The 18,904-nt window shown below is 39.0% G+C and overlaps 1 protein-coding gene across 2 annotated transcripts in view; it reads left to right on the top strand.

The window, feature by feature from the left end:
* Positions 1 to 18,904, top strand: part of SETD3 (SET domain containing 3, actin N3(tau)-histidine methyltransferase) — an 85,181-nt gene that overhangs the window by 39,187 nt on the left and 27,090 nt on the right. For both annotated transcript variants that reach the window (XM_074996548.1, XM_074996549.1), the window contains one exon: positions 17,576 to 17,634. In XM_074996548.1, the coding sequence (XP_074852649.1) occupies positions 17,576 to 17,634 (59 nt within the window). The remainder of the gene's footprint in view (positions 1 to 17,575; positions 17,635 to 18,904) is intronic.

An 18,904-nucleotide genomic window follows, 5' to 3' on the forward strand; every position in this document is an offset into this window, starting at 1 on the left:
CATCAAAGAAACACTATTCCTTTGGCACTGAGTAGCATCATGGGAACAGTGTGGTAGCAGAGAATGTTGGGCTTTTACCTTGTGCACTTAACTTGGGACAAAATTGACAGAAGTGTTGTGAAGTTAACCCTGTGCACTGTTAATCCCCTGCACTACTAGTAGCTGGCAATCCATAGCTGCACTGCCAGATGTTCATTTCTGTCTCTGGGGGAAGAGAGACACCATTAGACTGGATTATGGAAGGGAACATATAATGCCACCTTTAGTCATAAATAGTGTCTTATATTTCTCAAGTAGTTGCAGTACTTGTAAAAGGAATTACTAGCACAGTATGAATATGTTTAGGGGTTGGTGGAGTGTAGAGTACAGGCATTACACATGTATCTTTACACGGCAGTGAAAGGCTCTGGCAGAAGGGAGGCAGTATGGAAATATTATGTATCAGGGAGCTGTTAGGACATTTCCCTGCTGCTGCAGCCTTTCACTTTGGTGAGGAAAGTTTCTGGCAGTGGGGAGGCAGCAGGACACAACACCGCTAAAAATGGCAGTGTTGACATGGGAGGCATAAAAAGAGAGTAAAGTTTATACCCTGAGGGTTCAGGCATGTAGGGGTCTCTACTCACCTAAGCCATGTCTCATGATGCTCACTGCTCTTTTTACATACGATAGCTGGCATGTTCTGTGTGTTGTGTACATGCTGCAGTAAGTGCAGATATAGTCCAATTCCCTGATCCCGCAGACACACATGTTTGCTTGATTTTTCTACCGTGATTTAGGCCCACTGATTATGTTGGGTTTACTTATGAGTTTATGACTGTGAGTAAAGTTAGAAATGTGCATAAGTGCTTGCATAATCACTTATTGAAATAAATCTGAGGCCAGCGTCAACACACGGTGTGCCGAGAAAAGTGTCCAAAGTAATGGACTTGTCTGCACATAGTGTTGCAGTGTTTCTTTGCAATGAAGGGCCAGTATGAAAAAATGATACTATTGTGATGAGTATGATTAGAACCTATGTAAAATACAATTAAAGCAGTGCTGGGTAAAGTGTGGGAGGGTCCAGTTTCATAAGGCGGGGCACAACAGGTTAGCTGCTGAGTCTCAGGCTCATCTATCTCACTCAAATACAACTAATAAAAGGAAATTTTTCTTCACACAGCGCACAGTCAACCTGTGGAACTCCTTGCCGGAGGAGGCTGTGAAGGCCAGGACTCTATTAGGGTTTAAAAAAGAGCTTGATAAATTTTTGCAGGTTAGGTCCATAGATGGCTATTAGCCAGGGGTAAAGTATGGTGCCCTAGCCTTCAGTACAAGGGCAGGAGATGGATGGCAGGAGATAAATCACTTGATCATTGTCTTCTGTTCTCCTTCTCTGGGGCACCTGGCATTGGCCACTGTCAGCAGACGGGATACTGGGCTGGATGGACCTTTGGTCTGACCCAGTATGGCCATTCTTATGTTCTTATGTTCTTATTAAATATTGAAATATGTTACCGTTTTTTATGTGTGTATTCACATTTATATACTGATTAATAAAATTTCTAAATACTTGTTTTCTTACACATGCGAAAAGGGTTAATTGTGTTTTTTTTTTTTTTTTTAAACAAACTTGACCGAAATGTCTGTTGGGTTGGGTTAAATTAGATGGGTTGCAGGATGAGGGGACCTGCTAATTGCAGGGACAAAAAGTGGGGCCTGACGTAGAAAGTTTGCTCACCCTGATGTAAAGGATAAATAGAATGGCAAGGGGATGTCTGTTTAAGTAGCAAGTGGCTGCTTAAAGGTTTTGACAAGGAAAAGACCATTTAAACAATAGTTTTATAACATTATAGAGTGTTATCACTTTTATAGCTGTTTGATAAACATAACTGATTGGTATGATTAGCGTTGTATTTCTTGTAATCTAAGCCATGTTGTGTAAAGGGGGAGAGGATGTGGAAAGTCATTTGACCTTTAGATTAATGTGAATATTCAGAATTGGCTGCCTAGTTTGGTGGTCCTTGCTGTACCACATTATGTACCACATTAGTACCACCCTTGTGCTTGCATGGCACCCAAAGGAGAATATTAAATCTGTTCACATATGACAATTAAAGTCTAACGCAGCATATTTTTTTTTATCGTCACCTCCCCTCCAAAAGAAAATCTAGCTGAGATCTTTTAGGGGGATCTTCATCGTGTAACAAACTTGTGTTGCTAAAAATAAAAATCACCGACTTCGAATGTCATGATCAAAACAAGACAGTCAGCAAACAATCCCAATTTAGATTTTGCTGTTTTTTGACCCAGCATGTACTGAATTTTATTTTATTTTATATTTCTTCAGTATTTAAAGATTGTTATGGACATCATATTGTAAATTATGCTAGCATAGAAAAATGTCACAGTTTGGGAGAAGAAACTGGTGTGGATTTACAGGTACAGTGTTTACAATAAATCAATAACTGGTTTTAGAATTGCATTAATTTGGTAATTGCGTATTCATGATGACACAAACCTCAATATTTTGCTGAGTAATATATTGGTAGTTGTATAAAGATTCAGAAGTGTGGGTGTATGTAATTATTCCAACTGTAATACCTTGAGATGGTGATGATCTTGCTTTTGCTTGATTTGGGATATGTTAATATTTTAGAAGGAAAACCTCCATGGAAGTTGTTTAGATGATTCAGTATTTATCACCCTTTCCTCTGAGTCAGCATTAAATCAGTGTTCTTCCAACAGGGTGTTCTAATAGTGGGGGTGGTGGTTTTTTTTTTTTAAATTAGTTGTTTAAAATCCAGGTCCTGGGCACTTTTGATCATTAATGATCCCTGTAACCTTCTTTGCAAACATTTCCTTTACCTGAAACTGTTCTGTGGCATGCTTTTATTCCTGCTTTAAACTTTTGTGTAATGTAGCTGAGTTATTAAACAGCTTCTGTTTCACCAAAACGGAAACTGCATTTTGTTGGTAGCTCAAGTGAGCCATTTATACATGCATAATTTATAGATTAGTTTGTAGGACTTTGGCTTCCTTTGGAAAGAAAAATGATATATGAATATATGAGCCAAATTCAGTGGTATGTGGTATTCAGTTGCTTTGTGCCACTCCTGCAACACCAGGCAGCCATAAACCCATAGTAAATGCCTAGGTAAGATGGATTTACAGCTGTTTTGCATCAGTGTGTTAGTACAGAGCAGCCATTTTACCATAGTGGATCTGTCTCCGTCATTTATTGGCATTCAGCAGTAAGGCACTAGAGAGAATTTCAGCTTGTTTGGCACCCACGGGTCTAAAAGAATATACTAGGTTGTCGTAATCATCTTGAAAATTTGAGTAACTGATACATACAGTAGAACTATGAGATGTGTGTATTCAAGTTGTGCGAATCTCGAGTTAACGTGACTCTGAGTGGTGGGGAGCTCGTGCCTGGCTCTGGGCTGCCCGCCAGTCTCAGGAGCGGGGAAACTGACAAACACTGCTGCGCTGGTCAGTTTCCCTGCTTCTGTCAGTGATAGCAGCCAAGAGCCTGACTTTCAGTTGCTGCCACTCACCAGACCAGGGAAACCACTCCCATCAGAAACAGCAGCCTGACTCTTGCTGTCCCTGATAGGAGTGGTTTCCTGCTCCTGTCAATGGCAGCAGCCTCCCCACTCCTGTCAGGGTTGGCGAGAGTCAGGCTGCCACCCCCGACAGAAGTGGTTTCACAGCTCCTTTCAGGGGTTTCAGCCTCACTCTTGGCTGCCGCCACTGACAGAAACTGCTGCGGTGGTCAGTTTCCCCTCTCTTGTGAGCAGCAGGCAGTCCAGATCCAGGCTCTTGGCTGCCCCCCACTCACAGGAGACAGGAAACAGACCAGCACTACTGCTAAGTTTCCTGGCTCCCCCAAGCTGCACAAAATTTGATTTATGCAGGGCTGCACAAGAGCGCAACCCCTGTGTAAGTTGGGGGTCTACTGTATTTTGTTCTGTGAAAATAGCTGCAGACAAATTCTAAATGTAATAGCATAAATATTCAAATAACATGATCTACTGATTATAAAAAAGCAACCTGTGTTTGCGGAATCAAATTTGTTTCCATAGCACAGAGCAAGCCTGAGTTAATGCACATAGTTTTACTGATGGGGAAGATGAGACCTAGGACAGGTCTACACTGGAAACTTCTATATATAGTAATATATTATAAAATTTGCTTTTGCTGATATAGCTTTCTTCACTTGAGATAATCATATAAGATATACCAGCAAAAGCACTTTTTTGCTTGTATAGCTGCATCTGTAGTTATTGGGTTTTTTTTGTTACTATAATTATTTGATCAAGTTCTTTCTATCGTAGGTGACTTAGACTCAGCCTAAGTTTGCATAATGAATCATTGGCAGATGTAGGTTTGGAATTTAGAAAATTTTGATTCTCAAGTCTTGACTTATTCCACTGCCATTGATGTATTTGGCTACAATGGCTGTACACTATCCAATGTTAATAACCATTTGCATTGAGGTATGTACTAGTTGCCATTATGCGATGATTTTGATAGAGTGAAGTGCTACAGTTCTAAAAACGTAAGGGAATGCATGTTGGTGAGAAACACTAAGAGTGGGAGCTTGGAAGTAATAATGGAGCTGGAAAGAAGACAAGGTGATGAGAAATTCAGGCTTTGTATGCGTGGCTCCCCACAAAGCCCATCCTGTGCAGAATTTATCGTGCTCATGGATGGAAAGAAATTAGAACATTGTTCCGGGGGGAATTCTGTAATCTATTCCTTCTAATATTTTCCATCATGTGGGAGTTAAATTTTTATGTGCACCAAGGCACGTGTGAATGTGCACCATCAGTAAAATCAAAATCTAGCTGTGCGCTTTGCTAGTCATCTGGGTGGCATTGAATCTCTCCTGAGTGGCTGCACAAGAGCACAGCTTACAGGGAACATTGACTGCCTGGCCCTGACTTCAGCTCTACCCTGGGCTTCTGCTGGATCCAGCCCCTATATTCCCTAATCCAGTCCTGGTTGCAGTATCCTGATTCCATCCCTGCTAGCATGTAACTGAGCCCCATTGCCTGGGTCCAGCACCTGGCAGATCAGAGGACAGTCACAACAAGGAGGGAAAGGAGTCACCTGAACTGGACCCAGCCGCAGTTTCATAATGCTGTTTTGTCTGAGGGAGGGAGGGGAGGGTCAGAACAGCATTCTGGTGCATTCTACCGTGATTTAAACACTGAGTTCCACTCTGATAACAGAGGATAGATAAGGTTGTACCTGCTATCTAACACTGGTAACAGCGCAGTAATTAAATGCAAAACTAAAAGTTAATTCCACACAGTTAAAAATCTGTCAGAAAATTTAGTAGCTATGGGTCACTAACTGTCGCATTTCACATCCTTTGGTTTATATGCATTTTAAAACTACTTCCCCTCCGCCCTGAGAGAGCTGGTAATTTGCAGACTATTGTAGAAAGCAGGAAAAATTTCAGCCAAGCCCCTCCCCCTGAAAATGCCCTCACACATCTCTCTGCCTACCACGAAAACAAAAACCCCTTTCTCCTACATCAGAAAAGTCCATAACCACATTGGTATAATTTTCCACACATGCACACAAATCACATTTTGGTAAGAAGTCTAGGATTGAAAGAAAGCATTGGTCCAAATGGTGAATGTTTTGGGTGCTATAAGCCTGTAGAAGTGGGACTTGGAGGTATAGCAAGAAATGAATTTGTAATAAAAGTTGTCTTGCTTCTTAAATTTAGAGTGCTACTCTATGTATAGTGTAAGTTGCATGCATCTCAAAAGGGAATATGAGATTTTGCATCACTTATTTCCTTTAGCACTTCCCATGTTTTTCATGTAGAAATTTGTATTAAAACTGGCCTTAGCAATCAGAACTGAGACATTCAGACTAATCTTTTGGAATTTGATACATGCTCCTAACAATATAAACTAGAGCTGTTAAATTCCATTTAGTTGACCGGTTAAACGTTAACATGGAGGGAAGAGGCTGAGGAGGCTGCTTGAGTCCTGTTTACCTGGTGTAGCCACCCCCTTCTGCTATAGACAGGCTGTAGTGGTTGGGCTGCAGTGTCCCTGCCTGCAGACCTTCCAGGCCTGCTGCAGATGAGGGCTGCTCTGGTCACACTGGAGCACCCCCTGGCCACAGCAGGCATTCACCAGTTAACCATAAACAGTAAGCCTTATCCATTTAGGATGAAGCTTGCTGATTAACCACTAACAACCCTAATATAAACTAGTCTTCCAACTTCCTCCATACTCTTGAGAGCTACTTCATCACAGAAGACTGGCATATTAAAAGGGTTTCCGATAATGGCTTCAAATATTAGCAAGAAGGATCCTTCACTTTCAGTTACTAGTGAGGCAAGTAAAATATTTTAACTCCTTCACTCTGGATTGGTTTTAGCTTACACAATATAACTCTTCAGTGACTCTTGGGAATTTAAGAGGTTGATGGAGCAAAATCAATGTCTTCAAATCACTAGCTACAGATGTTCATAAACAAATGCTGGAGGTACATCCTTCATGTCAAATAGGAAGACTGTGACAAATGAGTTTTGGAACAGAACAGGACAAGAACCACTTGACATTCAAATCAAGAGAAGAAAAAAGTGGGGATGGCTAGGGCATGCTCAGAAAACCATCATCCAATATAGTCCATCAAGCTCTCACATGGAACCTGCAAGGAAAATGCAAAAGAGGAATACCTCAGACATTGTGGAGAAGATCTACAGAGACTGAAGGACAACAACCGGGGTACTCCTAGAAGTTTTGTCCTGAGACAGACAGAGGGAAGTGGAGGAGACTTGTAGATGACCTATGCTCCATTCTTTAAGAAGATAGCCATTAAAACAGATTTGCTTTTCATGTGCATATAGATGCAAATGTGTGACTCGTGGTAGTCTGCTTTGTTTCACTAGCTTCTCCATAAATAGGGAATTCTCAAAAGACTATATTTCTAAACCCTTCTCAAAGTGATTAGTCTTGGATACACATAAAGAACAGGCAGACTTGTGCATTTAACAGCTGTTACAAGCTGCGTTGTAGTCTGGTTTGATAAGCAAAAACAGGTGTGAGGCTGAGCAGACAAAAATAAACCCTTTAGCATGTTAGCCAGGACCTATAAACTGAACTGACACCTTTTTAAATTATTGTAATTGGATAACTAACAAATTGTTAAAGGGTAAAAGTTCTTGCAGATGGCCTTGAAAGGTATATTTGGTCCCTGGAATGTTACTTATAAAAAGCAGGAAATTTCAAAATCAGTAGCCTTCTGTCTAAATAGTTTTTCTTTTAGAGGTTTTTACGGTTTGCGCTTAAGAGAATTTTTGTACACTACAGGTTTTCTTTTCTCCTGGATATGTGTGCATGTAACTTCTATTAACATTTATGGGCATAGCATGTGCACTGAAAGGTGAACAGAGTCCAAATGTGTGTGGTTTAATGTTTTTTGGGGGGCGCTTTGTGCACTGAAATGTGGTATAATAAGCACAAGAGGGAGCCATATAGTTTAGATATTCACTATGAGATTCTTTGTTATACTTTCTTTATGAATATCCTTTGTAGTTTTTTTGAAGGAATATGCATTGGATTTTCTGGGTTTTTTTTCCTTCCCAGTTGCGTCTGGCTGCATATTTATAGTTTACTACAGAAGAGCTTCTACGTACATCAGTGCAAAGCATCGGGAGCGCTCTATGGCAGGTGGAAATGCTTGAATGCCACTTTAATTCTCCATTATACCAAAGGACAAGTGGCTATAGATTACAGCCTCTGCTCACCAAGAACTGGAGAGAAAGGTGTTCGTCTGTTGGCTGCCCCATTAAAGGCAACTATTTAACTTGTAGTTGTAATTAACTTTTAAAACCATATTACATTTAAAATAAAACATCAAAAGGGCTGCCACATTATTTATCACACTGTTAAATATCAATTGGTATTCTATTATAAATGTTTAAGAATGTTTTTCTGCATTTTCAAATATATGGATTTTCAGTTACAACACAGCATATAAAGTGTCCAGTTTCCACTTTGTTGTTTTTATTACAGTTATTTGTACTGTAAAAAATGTATGTTTACATCACCATAAAAATACTATAGTGTGACCTTTTTTTCATGGAAGTGCAGCTTACAAATGTAGATGTTTTGTTGTTGCATAACTGGATTCAAAAACAAAGCAACATAAAATTGTAGAGGCTATAAATCCATGCACTCCTCTTTCCCATTCATTTATGGGCTATAATATTGCCTGTTTCTTATTTACAGTGTTATCTGCAGGTCAGAACAGGCATTTCCATGGCAGTTTTTACCCAGCTTTGCAGGGTGTTTAAATACCTGATAAGCTAAACGTTTGTTTTATCTCCCATAAATGTAAACAAACGTTTATCTTAGTAAGTGGCTGAACAAGAAGTAGTACTGAGTGGACTCATAGGATGTAAAATTTGGGATATGGAAAAAATGAATAAGGAAAAGTTATTTGCATGTTCCCATAAAATAAGAAGGAGCTACCAAATGAAATTAATAGGTAGCAGGTTTAAAATAAAGAAAAGGAAGAGTTTCTTTATGCAGCACACAGTCAACCTGGGTAAATCCTTGCCAGTGAATGTTGTGAAGACCCAGACTTTAACAGAGATAATTAAAAAAAAAAAAAACTAGAAAAATTCATGGAGGATAGCTCAATCAATGGTAGCTAGGAATGGTGTCCCTAACCTCTTTTTGTCAGAAGCTGTAAACAGGTGACAGGATTTGATCATTACCTTTTCTGTTCATTCCATCTGGGAAATCTGGCATTGACCACAGTCAGAAAACAGCCTACTGGACTAGATGGACCTTTGGTCTGAACCAGTATGACCATTGTTATGTTTGCTATTCAGTTATGCAACAACAACAAAAAGTACATTTGTAAGTTGCATTTTCTTGATAAAGCAATTGTATTACAATTCTTGTATGAAGTGAACAGAAAACACTTTTATTTTTTGCAGTGCAAATATTTGTTAACAAAAAGTGAACTGTATACTTTGTATGCTTTGTTGTAACTGAAATCCCTATATTTGAAAATATAGAAAAATATCCAAAATATTTATAATTTTCAATTGGTATTCAGTTGTTATCAGCACAATTAAAACTGTGATTAATTGCAATTAATTTTTTAATCTTGTGAGTTAATTGTGACTGACAAGCCTAAAATTAGCATTTGTTAAATTATGGAAGCTGCAGTGTAATAGAAGATTTTAAATGCTGCATCTGAATAGAGAGAGAATCTTTAAATTTTTTTGTACTTCAAGAAATAAAAACAAAAAAGAGCCGTTTTCACTAGAACACATTGTCTTTTGAAATCTTCTCATTGGAAGGTGAGGTTCCTTTTCTGTGTGAGAAGGCAGATGAGCATCTTATTTCTACAGCCAGCGATATTGTTGCTTTTTTTCATCCCTGTCTTGCACTTTCTAGGAGCAGCTTGATGTAGGACTAAGATCCTCTCTAGATCAACGTTCTCTGTAAGCTGAGCACTTGGGCAGCGACTGAAGAGAGAACTGGGTGCCGCCTAGCTGATTAGTAGGTCACCCACAGTAGGCAGCTTGTGTTCCTGTTGGTAGTGCACTTCTGCACATGCCTTGTGGTGCACATAAGAAAATTTATTTCACCCCTGGATAGAATAGGTTAGAGTGAATGGTGCTGGAGACTGGAAAATTGTTGTGTACTTTAGGATAAGATTTCACATAAACCTTGTACTTCATTATGCAGATTTATTATTCTTAATGGAAAACTCAAAGGATGTATTTTTCAAGCATGGCAAAATTGTTCAGAGGACGTATCTTGGTTGAAACGAATAGTTTAACTAAATTACAAACTGTATTATCAGCTGTGTTCAGAGTTAGTGATATGAAGAGGCTGGTCTGTGTTGCTAAGTTGAGCAAAGTTTGACTCCTCATACAGACATTTCAATGAGAGTTGGAGAGGAAAGAATAGCAAGGTCTCAGTTTAAAAAAAAAAAAGAAAAAATAATCAGTGTTTAATCAAAAGCACAAGGTGAAAAAGGAGATATTTTAAAATGTTACATATATGATGCATCATAATAATGCTGTTCAGAAATCTTTTCTGTTGGTGAAAATTAGGGAAAGTTCTCTTTTGACTTTTCATTATAGAATTTGGTGGTTGTCGTGATCCATTGAATTCATGGTAGTGGACTCTCATGACATACCTGCTACCTGGGGCTTCAGTGAGTTATGCTCTTGAACAAGAGTGAAGTTAAACCAGATCATCTTAGAGGAACTTAAAAGTAAAAATGAAGATCACTTTGTGAGAGAGACTTCCACTCAGTTGCCTTTTCTGTATCTGTTATGTGGCACTGACCCAAGTACTTAGGTGCCTCATCAAATCAGGAGGTGAATAGTACAGCTTTCCTTAGTGTTCTCTTGTTCCTTTTAAATTTTAGCACTCCATTCTGCTCTGATATTTAAAAAAATATAAACCAGGATGTTCTGTCTCACATTAGAAAATCTAGCACCTACTTATTTTAGAGTAGATACACTCCTAGAGCAAGATAAAGTAAGATAAAGCAAGATAAGTGAATGTTCTGACATGCACCTCTGTGGACGTAAGCTGTTACTACACAGTTGACGATATCTTGTAGTTTTATTTCTATCCAGCATTTTGGACTAGTTTGATAAAAAAAATTATTCAAAATAAATTCAAAGATGATTTTCAGGTATAACAAAGGACTGTAAACTGGATGACTGGGCAACAAAAGGGCAGAAGAAATTCAGTTGCGATAAATGCAAAGTAGTAGGAAAAAATAGGCCCAGCTACATATACAATATGGTAGGACCTAAATTAGCTGTAAGTTCTGAGTCATTGGAGACACACACACACACACACACACACACACTACCTAGAGCTGGAAGGGACCCTCAGGAGGTCATCTAGTCAAGTCCCCTGCCCTCTTGGTGGGACCAAGCACCATCCCTGACATCTATTTTGCTCTAATCCCTAAATGGCCTCGTCAAGGATTGAGCTCCCAACCCTGGGTTTTGCAGGCCGGTGCTAAAACCACTGAGCTATCCCTCTATGTTAGGACTAACTTTCCAAAAACATCTCAGTGTGCAAGGGCAGTCAAAAAAGCTAACAGAGTATTAGGACAGGGGTGAATAAATTAAAGAGAAAATATAATCATGTTGCTTTATAAATCCATGGTACACTCATAACTTTAAATACTCTAACCAACAGCTCAAATAAGAGAGAATTGAAAAAGGGTCAGAGGTGGACAACAAAAATGATTAGGGCTTTGGAATAACTTGCATTCAAGGAGAGTTTAAAAAGACTCAGGCTTTCTAACTCAGAAGAGTTTCCTGATGGGTACTGTGATTGAACATCTATAAAATCACTAGAACATGTAGTAGGCATTGCTTGGGTCCTTCAGGGCAGCGGGTGTGGGACATGCAGGAGTCACGGCAAGGATTTGGAGACGTGTGGGGCCTCAGGGTCAGGGGTGGGATGTATAGAGTGGCTTAGGACAGGGGGTAAGGGATGGCCTGTGGCATTGCAGCCTGTGGTGGCAGGGAGCTGTGCTGGCCTGGCGCCGATGGCTACTGGCTGGCAGCTGCTCCTTAGCAATCTGGGGCTGTTGGGGATGAACTTGCTTGCTTTCCCACTTGTAGTCAGTCTGGACTATAACTGTATAACACCAGCCCCATCACATTCTATGCACGTCCCTGGAACAGCCAAACCCTGACTCTGCTTTTATGTTAAGATAAGAGGAAACTGCATACCAAACTCGGTGGCCCTAGCTTTTGCCGTTTAGTAGGAGTTCTTGAACAAACAGAAGCACAGACACCAACACAATCTCTCTCAAATATATAATAGATAAATAAAAACAAATGGTGTGGAAAAAGCAAATTGTCTACATAACACATCCCTTTTATGTGACACAGCTAGGAGACAATGAAATTAATAGCAGGTTTAAAATGAACATAAGTATTTCACACAATGCACAGTCAATCTCTGGACCTTGTCGCTGGGGATATTGCGAAGGTTGAAAATAATAACAGGGTTTCAAAAAAGAGTTGTAAACGTTCCTGGGGAGTAGGTCCATCAATGGTCATTAGCCACTTGGTCAGATAGGCTGCCCAATGCTCTGAGGTTCCCTAGCCTTTGACTGCCAAAAGCTGAAATGAAGATGGATCACTTGAAATAGCTGTTTTCTGTTCATTCATTCTGAAGCTTCCAGCACTGGCCTCTGCCTGAAGACAAGATCCTATGCTAGATGCACCAGTAGTCTGACACAGTATGACTGTCATTATGTTCTAGTTAAGGCATATACTTTTTCTGTTGTGCATCACTAGCTAAACAAACTACAGGTTTAACCTCCCAGCTCTGGCACCCTCAGGACCCAAGTGGTCCCAGACCAGAGATTTTGCCGGACCAGGGCTAATCAATTCTGCCCCATGGCTGGCCTCAGCCCCTGCTCCTGGCTTCATGTCTTTGGCTTCCCAACCCCTTCTTCCCTCACACAGGCTCCCAGCCACAGTGTCCTGGGGCCACAGCTTCCTGCCTGGCTCTAGCGATGAGCTGCCAGCTCACCAGCCCTGGCAGCTGCTCCTGGCCCGAGCATCCGGGCTGTTGCTGCCCCTCCTGCCACCCGGGTGATGGATGTTCTGCACAAGAGAGTGGTGGATTTGGGAGTTTTAACCTGTACTATTAAGCTCATGTTGCATGGGACTCCATGTACTTAACAGAATTGGAAAATTTATCCGGCCTATTGCACCAGGCATTCTAGTCTCCCCGCAGTAGCTCGGGTATAAGCATGTAAGATTAGTGTATCCATGTCTATCCACATATGGGCTGAAAAATAACATGAAGGAAAGAAGAGAGAGATCTTTACTTTTACAAAGTTGGACAAATACACCCATCCTCTTGATCTGACAGTTGCCCAAGTGTTTCTCAGTTGGGCACCGTGTCTGTGAGTGCTTTTTATTATTTTTTTCCTGATTCTCACTTGTGGGGGCTAGGTCAGTGAGGGTGTTTTGTTTGTTTGTTTGTTTTGTTTTGTTTTTTTGTTTGTTTTTGCTTTGCTTTTCTTCTCGCTTATGTTTATCTCCTAACTCATTTTTCTGTGGGTGGGTAGCCCCTAACCCAAAAATGTTCCCCACCCCTGCTCTAACTCTTTTCAAAGCATGTCTTGAAATTTGGAGGAATGGATTTTCTAGGTGGAACAGTACCATTGGGAAACAAAAAGAAGTTCTCTTGCACCTTATAGACAAACAGATTTTTTAGCACATACACTTTTGTGGGCAAAGACCCACTTCTTCAGATGCATCTGATGAAGTGGCTGTTTGCCCATGAAAGCTTATGCTCCAAAAAGTCTGTTAAGTCTGAGGTGCCACCATACTTCTCGCTGTTTTTGTGGATACAAACTAGCACGACTACCCCTCTGATATTTGGAAACAGGCATCCAGATGTATGTATACACTAAACCTTGATTTTGCTGTGTTTGGACAGCACCTAGGAGCCCAACTCTGACAGTATTTTCCCAAAAAGGTTTCTGACCTTTTGTTTAAATATACAGTATAACATCAGAATTACAAACACCTCAGGAATGGAAATTGTTCATTACTCTGAAATGTTTGTAAAGGAACAAAACATTGATTGTTTCAGAAGTTTACAAGTGAACACTAATACAACTTTGAAACTTTGTTAGCAAAATTAAAATATGTTTTCTGTTAATGTTTTCAGTAGTTTAACTGTACTGTATTTTCTTTTTGGTTTTGGTGGTCTCTGCTGCTGTCTGATTTGTGTACTTCCAGTTGCAAATGAGGTTATATGGTTGAACCGGTCAGATCATAACTCTGAGATTCTGCTGTATGCAATATGTTCCTTTATAATGATCCTCTTGGTAGACTGTAAAATCCTGAGTTAATGTGAGCACACACTGTGTTCCCATTTTTAACTTAAAAAAATTAAAGCTATTCAGAGCTATTTCATGTAGACCTGGTTAGTCTGAATTAGGGTTCATATAATTTTCAGTGCTGCTTTATAGCTGCTCCCTGAAGGTCTTCATAAGCTTAAAAAAGGGATATCTTATTTTGTTACATATTAAATGTTTGTTTAGTTTAAATACATGTCTGTATCTTTTTTGATCAACTTGAAAATTTGCATGCTGTGCAGCATCCATCTTCTGTACTTTATTAAATATCTGTCAATTATAAATATCAAGGTTTTACATTAATGTCAAGATAGTACATCAAAAATTCATGGAATATGTGACTTTTTCCAAGGGTATTTAATACTTAATGCATTTGTGTCATTTTTCTTTCTAGATATATTGACAGGTTTTATTAAGTGTTTGTTAGGGAGATTTCATTTTTACCAAGGGACTATAAAGAGAAGCTGCATGCTAAATCAATTTTTTTAATCAGAATATTGTTAATGTTTTTTGTCTTCAAATGCTCATAATCCATAGACTTCATTTAAATGTCTTGGTATATTTTTAAGTAGCATGCTAAAATAGTTCAGGGCAGAAATCTAATATGATCAGATATGCTGACTTTAGCATATTTTAATTTCTTTAAAATAGCCACTTGAATATTGGATTGTGAAAGGAGTTCTTATAAATATGGTAATTACATTTTTGTTATTTTATTCTGTCATGCATCTTAAATTACAAACCTGTATCATTCTTGCTCTTTGTGATAATTAAACTACGCAAAAACACTGGTTTTATGTACCTGAACTATTAAGATGTGGCAGTCTTTAATTTCTGGAAATTTATAAATGAGGAAATTAATGGTATATGTACCCTTCACTCTGAGGTCACATGTTCAAATCTGGATTGTTGAATGAAAATGGCTGTTCAGTAGCCTATGTGAAATGTACTGGTGGTCTCAGTACAATTCCTTGTTGTCAGATGTCTCTAATACAAAAACTATGCCATCAAAATTAATACAAATTTACACTCTTGGAGAAGCCAACAGCTGATTGATCATAGTTTGTCCTGTCCTTTTGCTTTCTAAAGATGCTAAGTGTAGATCATGATTAAGTCACATTGGCTGATTAATAATTTCTGCCTATGTAGTATTTGATCTGAAGAAATCCAAATTCATTAGAAAGGAAAACTGTAAACATTTTGAGATGCTCAGCTTCCTGTTTATATGCCATATAACTTTTTTAATTCCTTCTGACTACTGATACATCTCTTGACAATCATTCATCCTGCTAGTAATGGTGCTGGGATGAAAAATAGATATTTCTTGTACACCTAAAGTTTCTTTTAGTATGATAAACAGTTGCATGATCTTACTTTAAAGTAGCATCTGTTTACCCTAAATTTAGGTTTCAAAGATTAGGAGTTTTCAACGGTGAATTAGATTGAGCCAACAGTGTCAAGTGAGTAATGCTGAAGGAGATTTTTGTTTTACTTATTGTCATATTTATTCTAAAGCCTGCTATTGTGAATTAAGGGAAGAGGGTTTGGAAGGATTTTGATCTTGCCTGGCCATGCTATGACGAATGATCACATTCAAGAAGAAATCTAATTTTGTGCATTGCATTTTGGTGATTATTCTGCTCCAGTGCCAGTAGGTGGCATCAGTGTCACACTGACTAGGTGTCTTCTGGTGTATACAAACTGCTTAATCAAAGCTAAATATCGATATGACTGCTGCTTTTCTTGAGCAAAATTATTTTAATAAAAAATAATACAGTAGGAAATACAATAACTTGGTAAGCATAAGAGATATGCATACTTATTCCTGGATTAACTGTTTGGATTAAATATACATGGGAAACAACAATAAATTTCTTTAGAAATTTCACCATTCACAGAAAATTTTCATTAGGATTTCGAGGCACAGAATGTTTAAAGCTTTGACAGCTCTTAGTTTGTAATGGAATTCAACGTAAATATTCTGGTACAAATCTGTCAAAATTAAACTATTATTAATTTTTTATTTTACTTTTGACTTAAGTTTTCTGGATGCTTACTTTGTTATACATGGGCATTAATATACTGGTAATCAAAATGGAAATTAATTTATAAAGAAATAATTGAGTTTTGTTTTTAGATTTGTAGTGGAATACATAATTTCCAGTTATCTCAAATTCCAGTGTGTTCATCTTCTAACTATGGTACAGTTTAGCTGGATGAAATGCCTCCTAAATGTGCTGCTTATGGCTCAATATTGTGTTAGTGGTTTTGTGAGAAAGGGAAATTGTTTTGTAAAATGTGCTAAATTTAAATTCAGAGTAATTTGGTGTGATATGTACAACATATATGGATATTAATCCTATACAAATGTAGACATTTGCATTGAATTTTTAAAGGAAAAACTCAAGTTATTTAACTTGAAAATTATAAATTTCAGAGCTAATCCATCCAAAGGGTTAACTACAGAGACTGGGGAGAGCAGGCACCTGGGACCTAAAACCCAACTGGCAGTCTTTTGTAATGTATAATTTGCCTAAAATTGCGCACTGAGCACAAGCTTTTGTTTTCTAATTGATTTACGGTTTGAGCCACTTTTACCTCATCCCCTACTGTCCTGCACACAGTGCCAGCAAGTACATTACAGTGAGAGATGATAAATTACCATGCACTTCTGATGCTAATGCATCAAGAGTAAAACTGCATACTACATGGAGCTTCATGTATTAACAGTGCTGCAACGATAGAGCCAAGCAAAAAATCATTTGTATCTTAAGAAATAACCATTTGTTCATTTGATCACTTACTGCAATCTGTCTGCAGACGTAATTGAAATTGAAGAGTAAAATTAGAGTAATACAGCTTTCAATCTATTAATTGGGATAAAGTTTTAAAATTCCTGAAAAGTCCAAGTCTTTTTAGAAAATGTATGATGGGCTATTTTACTGCCTGTTGGAGACGTAACAGTAAGTCACTTACCAAAAATGAGTGACAGATTTTACAGGTTTAAAAAAAAATTTTAACCATAATACTTTATTTGCTAATGTCAACTAACATGTACCTTTAGATCTAATCTGACAAATAATGTAAGAAAATTGAAATTATTCTATTTTTGGGTACGTGTATCTATGTATATATTTGCTGCACTAAACCTATCTAATCTGTGAGAGTCGCTAAAGCTATTAAAATGTTTTAATCTATTGAGATTCCTGAAGTGGGGCATAACTATGTGAATGCACCCTTTGTGGGCACAAAGAAGGAAAGACAGACTTAGAATAAATTCATTCTGCATGTGTAAGACACAATTAAGATTCCAGGATCTGAGAGCGGATTTTAGAACTCTCTGAAACCTAATGTTTATATCTTGTTTCTTGAGGTTGATGTCTACCTTTGTGGAGTCAGTCCACCTTAAATTTTTATTTTTGTGTGGTGTCTGTGGGTTCCACTCTTGAAATATGAAGAAACAGATTTATGGCGGCTGCTGGGCACAACAAATTAAGTTGACAGTGATGTATGAGAGCATAATAGCATGATGATCCCTCTGTAGCGCGGCTGGACGCCTCCTGCTTCATTTGGCTCTTGTTAGGATCTGTTAGGCAGCTAAATAATGAAAATTGTGCTGACTGATTTCTGATTTTTTTTCTTCTTTTCATGTCTCCTTTTTGAAACGCCTATTTCCCAGACCCATCCTAATGCCAGCAAACTGCCCTTAAAGGATTCTTTCACTTACGATGACTACAGGTTGGTGTGCCGTTTGTTCAAGTGAAACTTGGGATCTTGCAAAGCAAGAAATGCTTCTCCTGAAAGAAGGGAGGAGGGGGGAAGCCAACCCTGTTTGTTAAATTGTTCAAAATATTGGTGTGTGATACTCACTGGTACTCTTTTTACAAATAATAATAAGTGGTACGTTTCAACAATCATATAGAAATTGTCATTAATCTGGGATAGGAAGAGAAGTTAATTTAGTCGAATGACACGTGATAGCCTGGGATTAGTGAGGTGTTGGGTAGCTTTTAGGTAACTTTCAGTCTGCAGTTTAAGCTTCCTTACTTTTTGCAAAAGCTTTTGCCAACATATATTACGTCAGAACTGTTTTTTAGTGTGAGACGTAGAAATCTCTTGCTTTGCATGTGAAGCCTGAGTGCATTTTGGAGGCGTCATAAGATATGGAATCAGCTCAGATAAGAGGGCACTTGAGTTGTTATAGATGATTTTATATCCTGAATAAGATGAATTCATGAGCTGTCATAGGGTTCTTTTAGCCCTTTTGTAGTCCCGAGTGATTACTTTGTTTCTTTCACTGATAAGAAGGGAGGGAGGTGTCAGTTTAAGTGTGAAGTTGCCCAAAACATGAATGACAGTGGGTGTACATTTTTAAAAGTATTGGCCAGCTTTTAATACCTCAATTTTCATAATTCTCGATTAGTTACGACTAAAGTTATAGACAGGAAATGCTGACACTTGGTAGCATTTGGGAAGAGCATGCTTTTAGCATAGTTTACATAAAGGGGGAGAACTGAATGTTTTCTCTTCTTTGGGGGGAGAAAATTTGAAAATGCTCATCTGAACTGTTGATTTCTTTTTGGGTTGCAGCTAATCAACTTGCTGTGTGGGCCATGGCCTATCCGCTTATGATCTGGACCCACCTATCCCCATTCTGGTTTGCTGCTCCTGCACTGCCTGCCCTGCTCATCCAGTCTGGTTTCCCCAGCTCCAGTGCTCCAGCAGGGGAGAGGGGTTGGCCCATGGGGGTCTTGCCCTGCTCCACCCACCCACCCAGCACTTCTGCCAAGGTCTTGCATCAGGGTGCCGGGCTTGCCCTGCTCAGCTGCAACTGCAGAGCTCTGATAGGGACTTTCCCTGATCCTCCCACCTGTTGCTCTTGCCAGAAGACTGGATTGGGGCATGGGGATTTGTAAGTCCCTGACCCCCACACCCCAACAGGAGCGGGGCACGTCCCCATGCCCAAAGCCTACTTCCCAGCAGGAATGCTGGGTGGGTGGAGCAGAGC

Source organism: Carettochelys insculpta, chromosome 6 (genome assembly GCF_033958435.1).
Source record: "Carettochelys insculpta isolate YL-2023 chromosome 6, ASM3395843v1, whole genome shotgun sequence".
Taxonomy (NCBI): domain Eukaryota; kingdom Metazoa; phylum Chordata; order Testudines; family Carettochelyidae; genus Carettochelys; species Carettochelys insculpta.